The following is a 13,612-nucleotide window of genomic DNA, read 5'->3' as shown; positions in this document are numbered from 1 at the left end:
TATCACTATTTGTAAAAATAATATTACTATAGAGAAAAATATGCTCTTTTTTCCCCACCAAGTTACGTGTTTCCTGATGGAATCAGAGAAATCTGAGAAAATACCCTTAAAAAATTCTGTGCATAGAATCACAACAAAATGATTAGTGCATGTGAACATTTTTTGGATTGCATCACCGACTCAATGGATTATGAATAAACTCTGGGAGTTGGTGATGGACAGGGAGGCCTAGCTTGCTGCAGTCCATGGGGTCACAAAGAGTCAGACATGACTGAGTGATTGAACTCAACTGAACTGAACTGAGCATTTTTTTTTAGAGGTAAGATGATTCTCTTTGGAGCATTTACTTTAAAGAATTAAAATTTCACATACTCTAGAGTATATGAAAATCTATCACAAATTTTTTGTATACTTTTTATGTATACATAAATGGTTTTTATGTATACTTTTTTTCAAACTAAATTATTTTTTGTGAACCTTGATTTTTTTTTTTTTGGCTGAGTCTCAAGAATGCCTTAAAATATGAATTTATTTTTTTTTCCACTCTAAAACTTAGAAATCTTGTTTAGTAGCTATTGATAGTTGTAGAAATCATATCTATTGTTACTACTTTTTCCTTAAACAACATTGTAAATAATTTAGAAATGGAAATATTTAGAATTAGAAATCTTGGGGGCTTCCCTGGTGGCTTGCTTAGTGGTAGAGTCCATCTGCCAGTGCTGGAGACATAGGCTCAATCCCTGGTCCAGGAAGATTCCACATGCCGCAGAGCAGCTAAGCCTGTGTGCCACAACTATTGAACCTGGGCTCTGGGGCCTGGGATCCGCACCTACTGAGCCCCTGCGCCGCAGCTGCTGAGTCTGTGTGTCCTAGAGTCTGTGCTCAGCCTCGAGAAGCCTCCACGAAGAGAAGCCTGCAAACCGCAGCTAGAGTAGTCCCTGCTTGCTGCAGCTAGAGAAAAGGACGTGCAGCAGTGAGGACCCGGCACAGCCCAAAGTACTTATGTACTGAATAATAGAAATTGTATTTTGAATATGAAGAGTATTTCTCTGGTTGCATTTATGAGGTCGAGTGTTTTGTCTTTCACAGGATGCTGCTCAGGTATGCGTTTTCCCAACTCCGGTCTACTCACATCGCCACAGTTCACTGTAGCACACAGACTACTTCCCAGCATCTCCTGCAGAAACTGAGCCAGACTTGCATGGTCATCAGTACTAACACTGGCCGAGTGTATAGACCGAGAGACTGTGAGAGACTTGTTCTGTACTTAAAAGACATCAACCTACCCAGGCTGGACAAATGGGGCACCAGTACTTTGATAGCTTTCCTGCAGCAGGTGGGTATTATCCCTTGAAGTGTTTTGATATAATTGGAGACAATTTAATTTCACTAACTTTTCTTACAGATAGAAAATCTGCTTCCCTCCTTAGGACCATTGTGGGAATTAAATGGAAATTAAACTTGAAGCACCTTATTCCTGTCCCAGGCCTACTTTCTTTGATCTTCCTACATTTAAAAATTAGTATTACATAGAGACGCTGTTTCAAAAGAATGAAAACAGCTGTTACCCCACCCTGTTTACCTGCCCTTCATTCCTGAAAACAGACACTGAGGATGGTGTTAAGAGTTGCGCAAGTTTTGGCTTCATTCTTCTGTGTATGCACTCTTCCAAAAACAGTTGTATTAATATATTTCCTCAGGCATGCCTCAGTCATTGGGGAAGGTTTTCTTTATGTGATTTATATCACACTGGGCACTTGAACTTGATAATCAGGTTCACATTTTGCTTTTCTATGTAACTGATGAATATATTAAAACGTATAGAAAAAAACCAAACTGTTTTCCTTATATTTTCCCCTGTTTTTCACTTTTTTTGATAATTGCAAGTATATTTATATTAATAGTATGATCTGGACTTTAATATTTATTTTGAAAAGCATTTTAGAAATGAGCATAGTTGAGCTAACATTAACTGAACAGAGTCTTTTTTAAATTAAAAAAAAATTTGTATTGGCTCATAGTTGACTGACATGCTGTGTTGGTTTTTGCTATGCATTAGTGAATCTGTCATATAGAATATATTTACTCTTTTTTATATCCTTTGTCCATACAGGTCATTAAAGAGTATTGAGAAGACTTTTCTGTGCTAGGCAGTAGATCTTACTTGTTATCTATTTTGTATGTATATAGTGTGTATATGTCAATTCCAACCTTCAGTTTATCCCACCACCTCACCAGTAACCATAAATTTGTTTTTGACATTGAACACAGAATCTTGAACAGTAGTATTTTTAATGAAATAAGTAATTAAAGTATATTTCAGCCAAATTTTTGAGTTAGAGGATGATTTCATTCAGAAACAATTGTTTTACACAAAATATCTTATGATTATAAAATCTTAAGCATAAAATATTTAAACATATTTATTTTTAAATAGGTACTGACATACCAAGGATTTTATGATGAAAATTTAGAATGGGTTGGTTTAGAAAATATTCAAATTGTGGCTTCTATGTCAGCTGGAGGAAGACTGGGAAGACATCAGCTGACTACCAGATTTACTTCTATTGTTCGTCTTTGTGCTATAGAGTATGTATTACTGTATTAAAATTTTGTTTTTGATGTGGAGAGACATCTTATATATTGCATTTTATGAAAGTCTTAATGATATTACTTCAAAATATAGAATATAAAAATAGTCCAACTTAAGCTCTGATATTATTTTTTCCCTACCCTTCCTAAACTGTAAGAAGTTAGGGTGACGAAGGCTTTAATCAATGCTTCTTATGTAATAGAAATAAGGTGGGGACTTTGTATTGTCTCTAAATGTCAGTGTCAGGAATCTGAATGATGAGTTTTAGGCTTAACTGTTTTATGGGTTATATAAAGCAAAAATACAATCAAATTTTATGAGATAACTAAAAAGAGAATTTATATCTGAGCAAGGTAGAGTTAGATCGTTTAGTGTCCTATAATATTAATCCTGATTTAGTAACTAAACAACAGCAACCACAGATATTAATCCTGTTATACCCATCCATTTCCATGGTCCATGATTGTTACATGAACTGGAATTTTATGATATTTTATCCTTGGTTATATTTTGCTTTACAAAACCTTTTTTTAATTAAAAAAAAAATAACTTTACTGAGGTATAACTTACATGCCATAACACTTATCCGTATATATTCTAGTAACCACAGTACTGTTTTAGTTTTTTTTTTTTTTGACCACAGCACATGACATATGGAATCTTATTTCCTGCCCAGGGATTGAACCTGAGCCCCTCTGCAGTCAAACTATGGAGTCTTAACCACTGGACCACCAGCGACGTCCTCCAACTCTTTTTTATGCTGTTGTGCTAAACTGCTCCCATCCATTAACATTCTTCTTTTAGAATGTTATAGCCACCAATTAAGCTGTACTGAAAAAGATTTTGGTTTGGGAGGAAAGGTTGATTTTATTTGATGTTTTCTACTTCCATAATTCTAAGGTGGATTACTGTTCTTTGTGTAGACTATACTTAATTGAAAGTGCTTTTTTCTTAAGCAAACTTTTCCTCTGGCCCTTTCCAACAATCAGTGGTCTTTTAAACAATTATGTTTTTAAGTGATTTCATTAGAATCCTTTATTAGAATCCTTAGTATTTGACAACAGATAATTAGGGATCTGATTGAGTTGAAGTAAGAATAAGGGCCGTGAGCCTGGCTTAAGCCTTTGAGTAAACCTTGGAGGTAGCTAGGCCTCCCAGTTTGAAAACCACACAGTTTAGAAACCAATTCTATACCTTAACATTAAAATAATAATTTAGAATATTTATTTCAACTTCTTGTATGATTTTTTTTTTTTTAGTTACCCAGAGAGAGAGCAATTACAGACAATTTATGGAGCATATTTGGAACCAGTTCTACATAAAAATCTGAAGAATCATTCTATTTGGGGTTCTTCTTCAAAAATTTATCTCCTAGCAGGATCTATGGTACAAGTGTATGAACAGGTATATATTCACTTATATTGTAGTTTTCATGTCTATTAGAATCACTTCCAGAGGGCTGCCTTTAATCCTAACCTGTGTTGATGCTCAGGCTTTATTTTCCTGTCATTTATATTTTTTCCTAGAGAGTAACTCTCAAGGGTAGATGTTTGTGTGTACCTCATTCACTATTACATCTTCTGGTACAGTTTCTAATAGACACCCAACAAATACTGAAAAAACAAATCAGTGGGTCAGCAGTTATTCTGCTTTGTGCTCAAATTTAGCATATTTACAATGGAGTTTGTTTTCTTTCTAAAACTAGATCTTTCTCCTGACTTCTGTCAGTTTCTGTCTTTCGGGATTCAAACCTGAGAGAAATTTTTGATGTTTATTTCTTTCCTTCTGTCTGTGAAGAAATGTTTAAAATACTCTGATAAAGTAAGGATGTAGAAGATATTTATTGAGTACCTCCTCTTTCCATTGCTGGTCCTAAGGATACAGAGATAACTGTGCCACTGTTCCTCAAGAGTGCACACACTGATGAGGGACCTGATCATATAAATAAACTATTAATAAGGTGTAGTAAGTATATCAGGGGCTTCTCAGGTGGTACATTGGTATAGAATCCACCTGCCAATGCAGGAGACACAAGAGATGTGAGTTCAATCCCTGCATTGGGAAGATTCCCTCCAGTGGGAAATGGCAACCCACTCCAGTATTCTTGCCTGAAAAATCCCATGGACAGAGGAGCCTGGCAGGCTGCAATCCATGGGGCCACAAAGAGTCAGACATAGCTGAGTGACTGAGCACCCAATATGTATATCGTTAGCAGTATGTACTAGTTACAGAGACAGCATGAAAGAAGGAGTGAGTACCTTTGTTGTGAGTGGTAGATTTTTAAGCGGAAATGTGGTCTGAGTTTTGAAAATGAAGAGAAATTCACAAAGTGACCTGAGATGAAAGAGGGTCTTCCTGGGTAAAGGGAGTAGCGTGTGAAAGTTATGAAAGTATTTGTGGAAGATGCTCTTTATAGTATTCGAGTAGAAGTGCGTGAATGCTCCGTTGCTTCATTCATGTCTGACTCTTGGCGATCCTATCGATTGTAGCCTACCAGGCTCCTCTGTCCGTGAAATTCTCCAGGCAAGAATACTGGAGTGGATTGCCATACCCTCCTACAGGAGTCTTCCCGACCCAGGAATTGAACCTGAGTCTCTTATATCTCCTGCATTGGCAGGCAGGTTCTTTACCACTAGCACCACACCGAAAGCCCACGGTAGGAGTATGGAAAGAAAACACTATGTTTTTATAAATTAATTCATATGTTAGGTGATCAGGGCCAGAGCAAGAGAAGTGGCCCCGTCTGTAGGGAGGAGGGCACAGGCTGCACACTTGTTGCTGATATATATGAGTTGTGGCACTTTGATTTGTTCAAAGTTCTGTGACCTCTTGAACATAAGATAGCTCTGTCCTGCTGTTATAAAGTGGGTCTATCTTACACCCATGAGCACCTTGGAATTATAGCTCCCATTTTACACTTAGATTGGCTTTCCTTTGGCATCTGGTCCCATCACTTCAGGGCAAATAGATGGGGAAACAATGGAAACAGTGACAGACTTTACTTTCTTGGGCTCCAAGATCATTGCCTGTGGTGACTGTAGCCATGAAATTAGAAGATGCTTGCTGCTTGGAAGAAAAGCTATGAAAAACCTAGACAGTGAATTAAAAGGCAGAGACGTTACTTTCCCGAAAAAGGTCCGTATAGTCAAAGCTGTGGTTTTTCCAGTAGTCATGTATGGATGTGAGAATTGGACTATAAAAAAGCTGAGTGCTGAAGAATTGATGCTTTTGAACTGTGGTGTTGGAGAAGACTCTTGAGAGTCCCTTGGACTGCAAGGAGATCCAACCAGTCCATCGTAAAGGAAATCAGTCCTGACTATTCATTGGAAAGGACTGATGCTGAAGCTGAAACTCCAATACTTTGGCCACCTGATGCAAAGAACTGACACTCATTGGAAAAGACCCTGATGCTGGGAAAGATTGAAGGCCGGAGGAGAAGGGGACGACAGAAGATGAGGTGGTTGGATGGCATCATTGACTTGATGAGCTTGTGTTTGAGTAAGCTCTGGGAGTTGGTGATGGACTGGGAAGCCTGGTGTTCTGCTGTCCATGGGGTCTCAAAGAGATGGACATGACTGAGGGACTGAACTGAACTGGCTTTCCTTGAATTCCTTTCTTTAGGAGGATTTAACTTTTTAACTTTTTATTTTATTTTGTTTTATTTTGTTTTCTTGCATGGACAATCTTTTATCATCTTACTGAAGTTTATGAACAACTTATCTTAGATAATGTTTTTTAGGTGCATAAAATATAGTATACAAGATAACTAAGGAAATCAGTAATGTTGAAATATGGTTCCACTCACTGGTAGAAACTGACATTCCTGTAAATTTAAAGTGACTGAAAAATTTACATCATGATTATAAATTTAAAAGAATAGGACAAATCATTTGCCTTTTTTTTTCAGGTGCGGGCCAAATTTACAGTTGATGATTATAGTCATTATTTCTTTACTCCTTGCATCCTTACCCAATGGGTTCTTGGCTTATTCAGATATGATTTAGAAGGAGGTAAGTTTTGCTTTTATGATTTCAAATCACTTATCTTTCTTTAGAATGTCATAGTGTGTCTCTCTGTGTGTATATATGCTGTATATTATATTTATAATAGATAAATGAGTATTGTAATGATAATATTTTAAAATTATAATTGAAATAATGTTGATATTAAATTTAAACATGGTATGAAAATTGTGATATTTTAGTACACTTCCTTTTCTAAACTATGATTGTCACTATTAAAACTTGATTTGAGAAAAAATGTAATCATTATTCTTTATAGCCAAAACAAGTTTAATATGCTTTTAGGGATTGATATTTTTATTAAACTACTAGAGATAATAGTGTTTAACATATCCTTTAAATAATCAAAAAAATTGACCTACTCATTCATAAAATGAATTTTAACTCTTTTCTCCTTTTTTTTCTATTTATCTGATGCCAAAATTATGGTATGTAGATTCTCATTCTCTAATTCTTTCTAACATTATGTTGAAATAGCCCATTTTTAAATCATTTGAATTTTACTATAATTAAAGAAAATTTTGTCTCTTTTAGGATCCTCAAACCATCCTCTAGATTATGTATTAGAAATTGTAGCATATGAAGCACGGCGCTTATTCCGTGACAAAATTGTTGGTGCAAAGGAACTTCATTTATTTGACAGCATTTTAACATCAGTGTTTCAAGGAGATTGGGGCTCAGATGTACTAGATAATATGGCAGGTAATATAGTTACAGAGTTTTTTGTAAATATATAAATATTACGAGAACTTTCAAATTATTTTTCTTTCTGATTGTATGATTTCATATGTCTAAACAAATCAAAACTTTGGATAATTTAGGTATTATTGAATCACTTTACTGTGGAATAAAAATTAATACAACATTGTAGATCAACTGTGCTTCAGTAAAATAAAATGAAAAGCCCTAAAACCTTGGATAATTTTAATGTTTTAACCATAAGAAGTTGCTTTGTCTTTTGTGCTAGATTTCAGTAGTTATTTTCCAAACAAAATAATGATGGTAATTTTTTTCTTGGAAACAGTTGTTCAGACTGCAAGTGTTTTATATTTGCAATTCAAAATTGTATTTCCTGAAGGACTTTTACTAATAAAAATAACCGTATATGTGTGATACTTAAAAGGTCATAGCGAAGATCCGTATTTAATTATAATGAACTTTCATTTGAGAATAATGGCAATTCTCATTCCTGTCTCTATTAGTGTCATTAGCACAGAACGTGTACCCTATTAGCAGCTTTACCCGTTGTTATGATAAACAAAGCATAGCACCAAAGGAGCTATGTTACATTTGCAACTGTTACTGCTTAATGACCAATTTGTATTATGAAAATGCTGTGGGAGTGATGCATGTAATAGGAAAATCAACATGGTGAAAAGGACTTTGACAGAAGAAGACTATCATTTGAATCTATTCCGTAATAAAACTGCTTTTAAGCTACAAAATGAGTTTCTGTTGTATTAGAGTGTAAAGCTAGGCTTCAAAAATATTATATATAGTACATTATATCTTTCTGCATTTGATATTGATTCCAGGGTCATAATAACATAAGTGAAGGGGAGTCTTAAAGAAGAAAGGAATGTTAAGATTGATAGAAGGAATTTTCTAGGTGCTTGCTTGAGTTTTAGAATCAGGAAATAAGACAATATGAAATGCTAAGAGAAGCCTGATAATAGTTCGGAGTTGACTTGATTTTGAGTGAGGTTTTTTTATTCATTGTATACTGTAGCTTTCATGGCTTAGCATGGAGAACTTTTGTTCTCAAATACTACCACTTTTCTCAGTCAAAAAACTGAGTTAATAATGTTTCTTCCTGCGAAGAAAATGATATATCCTTTGGACATTAGATAGTATTAGTGTGTTTTTCTCTACAGTTTGTATCTTTTAGAGTCTCATGTAGGACTCAATACATAATGTCTTTTCTCAGTATTTTACTTTTGAATAAAGGATTGTATTTTTTTTTTAAAACAGACTTGATATCTGTTAGATCTTGGTAAATAGGATTTTCACATAGTAGAATATTAGTTTATTAAAAAAATTAATTTTAGATACTTAAAAATAAACTAGATACAATCTGAATATATTTGGGATAAATGATGGAATTTAGGGGTATAGCAGTTTAGAGACTAATTCCTTATTTGAGGAAGTTACTTTGAAATTTTTAAAAAGAATTTTTATTTTGAGATAATTGTAGATTCACATACAGTTATAAGAACTAATAGAGAGGGCGAGAGAGAGAGAGAGAACGTGAACTTTGTACTTGTTTTCCCCAGTGGGAGCATCTGACAAAATTATAGTACAAGGTCACAACCAGGGTATCAACATCAGTACAGTTAAAATGGATCAACTGCTTTCCCCTCCTCTGGAAACGACCATCTTTTCAGGATTTAATTTTGCCATTTCAAGTATCTTACTTTTCATTCGGGATAATTCTCTGGAGATATGTGCAGATTCTCAGGTGCTTCAATGGTTTATTCCTTTTTATTGCTGAGTAGGTATTTTGAAATGCTACCATTTCTTTCACTGTTTACTTGTTGAAGGGCATCTGAATTGTTTTTGGTGTTTGGCTCTTAGGAGGAAAGCTGCTATAGCCATTTATGTACAGGTTTTCTGTGGACTTTTTTGTTTCTCTGAGATAAATGCCCAGGAATGCAGTTGCAGTGTTGAATGGTACTTGTATGCTTAATTAACAAATAACAAAACTGCCGCACTGTTTTCTAGAGTAGCTGTACTTCATTTTATATTCCCATCAGCAATATATGAGTGATCCAATTGCTCCACATCCTTGCCAGCATTGGGTGTCATCACTATTTTTTATTTTGGCCATTCTGATAAGTGTATATTGATGTGTTGTGGTGGTTTTGTTTTGTGTCTTGAAAATGAAGTCATTCAATGAGGTTGAGCATTGAGTGTCTTCTGCATGTCCTCTTCAGTGAAATGTCTGTGTCTTTAGCCCACATTCTAATTGGATTTTTAAAATATTGTTTTTAGAGTTCATTATGTATTTTAGATACTGTTCTTTTAGTGATTAGCAAATATATTCTCCCACTCTGCAGCTTGTATTTTCATCTTCTTAATAGAGTCTTTTATAGATAAAAAAGTTTTAACTTGATGAAGCTCAATTTATTAATTTTTCAAAGGTTTTTTTGGTGTCAAGATTAAGAACTAGGTGTAGTCCTAGATTTTGAAGATTTTCACCTACCATTTACCCCTAAAGAGTTTATAGTTTTATATTTTAAGTCAGTGATCCAGTTTGAGTGAATTTCTCTGTAAGGTGTGAGACTTGGGTCAGAGCTCATTTCTTTGCCTGTGGTTGTCTGCTTGATCTAGCACTGTTTGTTGAGTAGTTACCTTTCTGCCTTGAATTGCTTTTCACATTTTTCAAAAATTAGTTGTGTAAGTATGTTCCTGGGCTCTCACTTCTGTTCTGTGATGTATGTCAGTCTTTCTGCCAATAACATAGTTTTGATTCCTGTAGCTTCAGTTCAGTCGCTCAGTTGTGTCTGACTGTTTGCGACCCCATGAGTCGCAGCACGCCAGGCCTCCCTGTCCATCACCATCTCCTGGAGTTCACTCAGACTCACGTCAATCGAGTCCATGATGCCATCCAGCCATCTCATCCTCTGTCGTCCCCTTCTCCTCCTGCCCCCATCCCTCCCAACTTCAGAGTCTTTTCCAATGAGTCAACACTTCACATGAGGTGGCCAAAGTACTGGAGTTTCAGCTTTAGCTTCATTCCTTCCAAAGAAATCCCGGGGTTGATCTCCTTCAGAATGGACTGGTTGGATCTCCTTGCAGTCCAAGGGACCCTCAAGAGTCTTCTCCAACACCACACGTCAAAAGCATCAATTCTTTGGAGCTCAGCTTTCTTCACAGTCCAACTCTCACATCCATACATGACCACTGGAAAACCATAGCCTTGACTAGATGGACCTTTGTTGGCAAAGTAATGTCTCTGTTTTTCAATATGCTGTCTAGGTTGGTCATAACTTTTCTTCCAAGGAGTAAGTGTCTTTTAATTTCATGGCTGCAGTCGCCATCTGCAGTGATTTTGGAGCCCCCCAAAATAAAGTCTGACACTGTTTCCCCATCTATTTCCCATGAAGTGATGGGACCAGATGTCATGATCTTCGTTTTCTGAATGTTGAGCTTTAAGCCAACTTTTTCACTCTCCACTATTCACTTTCATTAAGAGGCTTTTCAGTTCCTCTTCACTTTCTGCCATAAGGGTGGTGTCATCTGCATATCTGAGGTTATTGATGTTTCTCCTGGCAATCTTGATTCTGGCTTGTGCTTCTTCCAGCCCAGCGTTTCTCATGATGTACTCTGCATGTAAGTTAAATAAGCATAGTGACAATATAGAGCCTTGACATACTCCTTTTCCTATTTGGAACAAGTCTGTTGTTCCATGTCCAGTTCTGACTGTTGCCTTCTGACCTGCATATAGGTTTCTCAAGAGGCAGGTCAGGTGGTCTGGTATTCCCATCTCTTTCAGAATTTTCCACAGTTTATTGTGATCCACACAGTCAAAGGCTTAGGCATAGTCAAGAAAGCAGAAATAGATGTTTTTCTGGAACTCTCTTCCTTTTTCCATGATCCAGTGGATGTTGGTAATTTGATCTCTGGTTCCTCTGCCTTTTCTAAAACCAGCTTGAACACCTGGAAGTTCATGGTTCACGTATTGCTGAAGCCTGGCTTGGAGAATTTTGAGCATTACTGTACTCGTGTGTGAGATGAGTATTAATTGTGTGGTAGTTTGAGCATTCTTTGGCATTGCCTTTCGTTGGGATTGGCATGAAATCTGACCTTTTCCAGTCCTGTGGCCACTGCTGAGTTTTCCAAATGTGCTGGCATATTGAGTGCAGCACTTTCACAGCATCATCTTTTAGGGTTTGAAATAGCTCAACTGGAATTCCATCACCTCCACTAGCTTTGTTTGTAGTGATGCTTTCTAAGGCCCACTTGACTTCACATTCCAGGATGTCTGGCTCTAGGTAAGTGATCACATCATCATGATTATCTGGGTCTTGAAGATCTTTTTCGTACAGTTCTTCTGTATATTCTTGCCACCTCTTTAATATCTTCTTCTTCTGTTAGGTGCAGACCATTTCTGTCCTTTATTGAGCCCATCTTTGCATGAAATGTTCCCTTGGTATCTCTAATTTTGTTGAAGAGGTCTCTAGTCTTTCCCATTCTGTTGTTTGCCTCTATTTCTTTGCATTGATTGCTGAGGAAGGCTTTCTTATCTCTCCTTGCTATTCTTTGAAACTCTTCATTCAGATGCTTATATCTTTCCTTTTCTCCTTTGCTTTTCACTTCTCTTCTTTTCACAGCTATTTGTAAGGCCTCCTCAGACAGCCATTTTGCTTTTTTGCATTTATTTTCCACGGGGATGGTCTTGATCCCTGTCTCTTGTACAATGTCACGAACCTCCGTCCATAATTCATCAGGCACCCTATTTATCACATCTAGTCCCTTAAATCTATTTCTCACTTCTACTGTATAATCATAATGGATTTGATTTAGGTCATACCTGAATGGTCTAGTGGTTTTCCCTACTTTCTTCAATTTGAGTCTGTATTTGGTAATAAGGAGTTCATGATCTGAGCCACAGTCAGCTCCTGGTCTTGTTTTTGTTGACTGTATAGAGCTTCTCCATCTTTGGCTGCAAAGAATATAATCAGTCTGATTTCGGTCTTGACCATCTGGTGATGTCCATGTGTAGAGTCTTCTCCTGTGTTGTTGGAAGAGGGTGGTTGCTATGACCAGTGCATTATCTTGGCAAAACTCTATTAGTCTTTGCCCTGGTTCATTCCGCATTCCAAGGCCAAATTTGCCTGTTACTCCAGGTGTTTCTTGACTTCCTACTTTTGCATTCCAGTCCCCTATAATGAAAAGGACATCTTTTTTGGGTGTTAGTTCTAAAAGGTCTTGTAGGTCTTCATAGAACCGTGCAACTTCAGCTTCTTCAGCCTTACTGGTTGGGGCATAGACTTGGGTTACTGTGATATAGAATGGTTTCCCTTGGAGATGAACAGAGATCATTCTGTCATTTTGAGATTGCTGTAGCTTAGTGTCTTAAAATTCATTTGACTGTTTCCTTATTTATTCTTCCTTTCTCAGAATCATTCTAGGTATTTCAGTTCCCTTGCCTTTCCATATAAGTTTTAGAATAATCTTGTCTTTATATACAGTGTTACGGATTGTGGTAAGAATTGTATTAGTTCTGTATATTGTTTTCAGGAAAAACTGACCTCTTTATTATGTTGATTTTTCTAATCCATGGGCATAATATATTTATTCATTTATTTACTCTTTGCTTTCTTTCGTTAGTGTTGTATAACTTTTAGCATATGTCCTGTAACATATTTGTTAGATTAACACCCAAGATTTAAATTTTTTTTGAGCAGATTGCAGAAAATCAAGTTTTATCTTGAACTTCCCTTGTAGCTCACTCAATAAAGAATCTCCCTGCAATTTGGGAGACCCAGGTTTGATACCTGTGTCAGGAAGATCCCCTGGAGAAGGAAATGGCAACCCACTCCAGTATTCCTGCCTGAAGAATCTGATAGACAGAGGAGCCTGGCAGGCTACAGTCCATGGGGTCACAAGAGTTGGACGTGACTTAGCGACTAAGCTGTACACAAGCTGTATGTTAAAGAATGACTCTATTAAGTGAAGAAGAGAGGAAAGGCATTCTAGACAAAGGAAAAAGAATATGCAAAGAATCAAACGTTTGAGAAAACCAGAGTATGTCGTAGGATACAGAGGAAGATAAGAGATTCAAGCAGTCGATGAAGCCAAATTTTAGCCAGATTGCCTTGATGAGGAATTTTTTAAGGCAGCGGGAAGCTATCTGTGATATTGGAGTGCAGTGGCACTGCCAGATTTTGTGTTTGTTGCTCTAGTAGCAGTGAGGATACATTTGATGGGGCAGAGTCTTGTAGCAGGGATACGAGTTAGGAGCATGCTCTTAAAGTTGAGAAATGATGAGATA

General features: G+C 36.6%; 1 protein-coding gene across 1 annotated transcript in view; it reads left to right on the top strand.

The window, feature by feature from the left end:
* The window catches only part of DYNC2H1 (dynein cytoplasmic 2 heavy chain 1), a 376,760-nt gene that overhangs the window by 102,780 nt on the left and 260,368 nt on the right, over positions 1–13,612 (top strand). Inside the window, exons 43-47 of the mRNA XM_052652274.1 lie at positions 1,090–1,336; positions 2,438–2,589; positions 3,853–3,997; positions 6,501–6,603; positions 7,150–7,317. Coding sequence (XP_052508234.1) covers positions 1,090–1,336; positions 2,438–2,589; positions 3,853–3,997; positions 6,501–6,603; positions 7,150–7,317 — 815 coding nt within the window. The remainder of the gene's footprint in view (positions 1–1,089; positions 1,337–2,437; positions 2,590–3,852; positions 3,998–6,500; positions 6,604–7,149; positions 7,318–13,612) is intronic.

The sequence above is a fragment of the Budorcas taxicolor genome, chromosome 15 (genome assembly GCF_023091745.1).
Source record: "Budorcas taxicolor isolate Tak-1 chromosome 15, Takin1.1, whole genome shotgun sequence".
Taxonomy (NCBI): Eukaryota; Metazoa; Chordata; class Mammalia; order Artiodactyla; family Bovidae; genus Budorcas; species Budorcas taxicolor.
The sequence above is the reverse complement of the archived record's forward strand: the minus strand, read 5'-3'. Positions and strand labels throughout refer to the sequence as shown.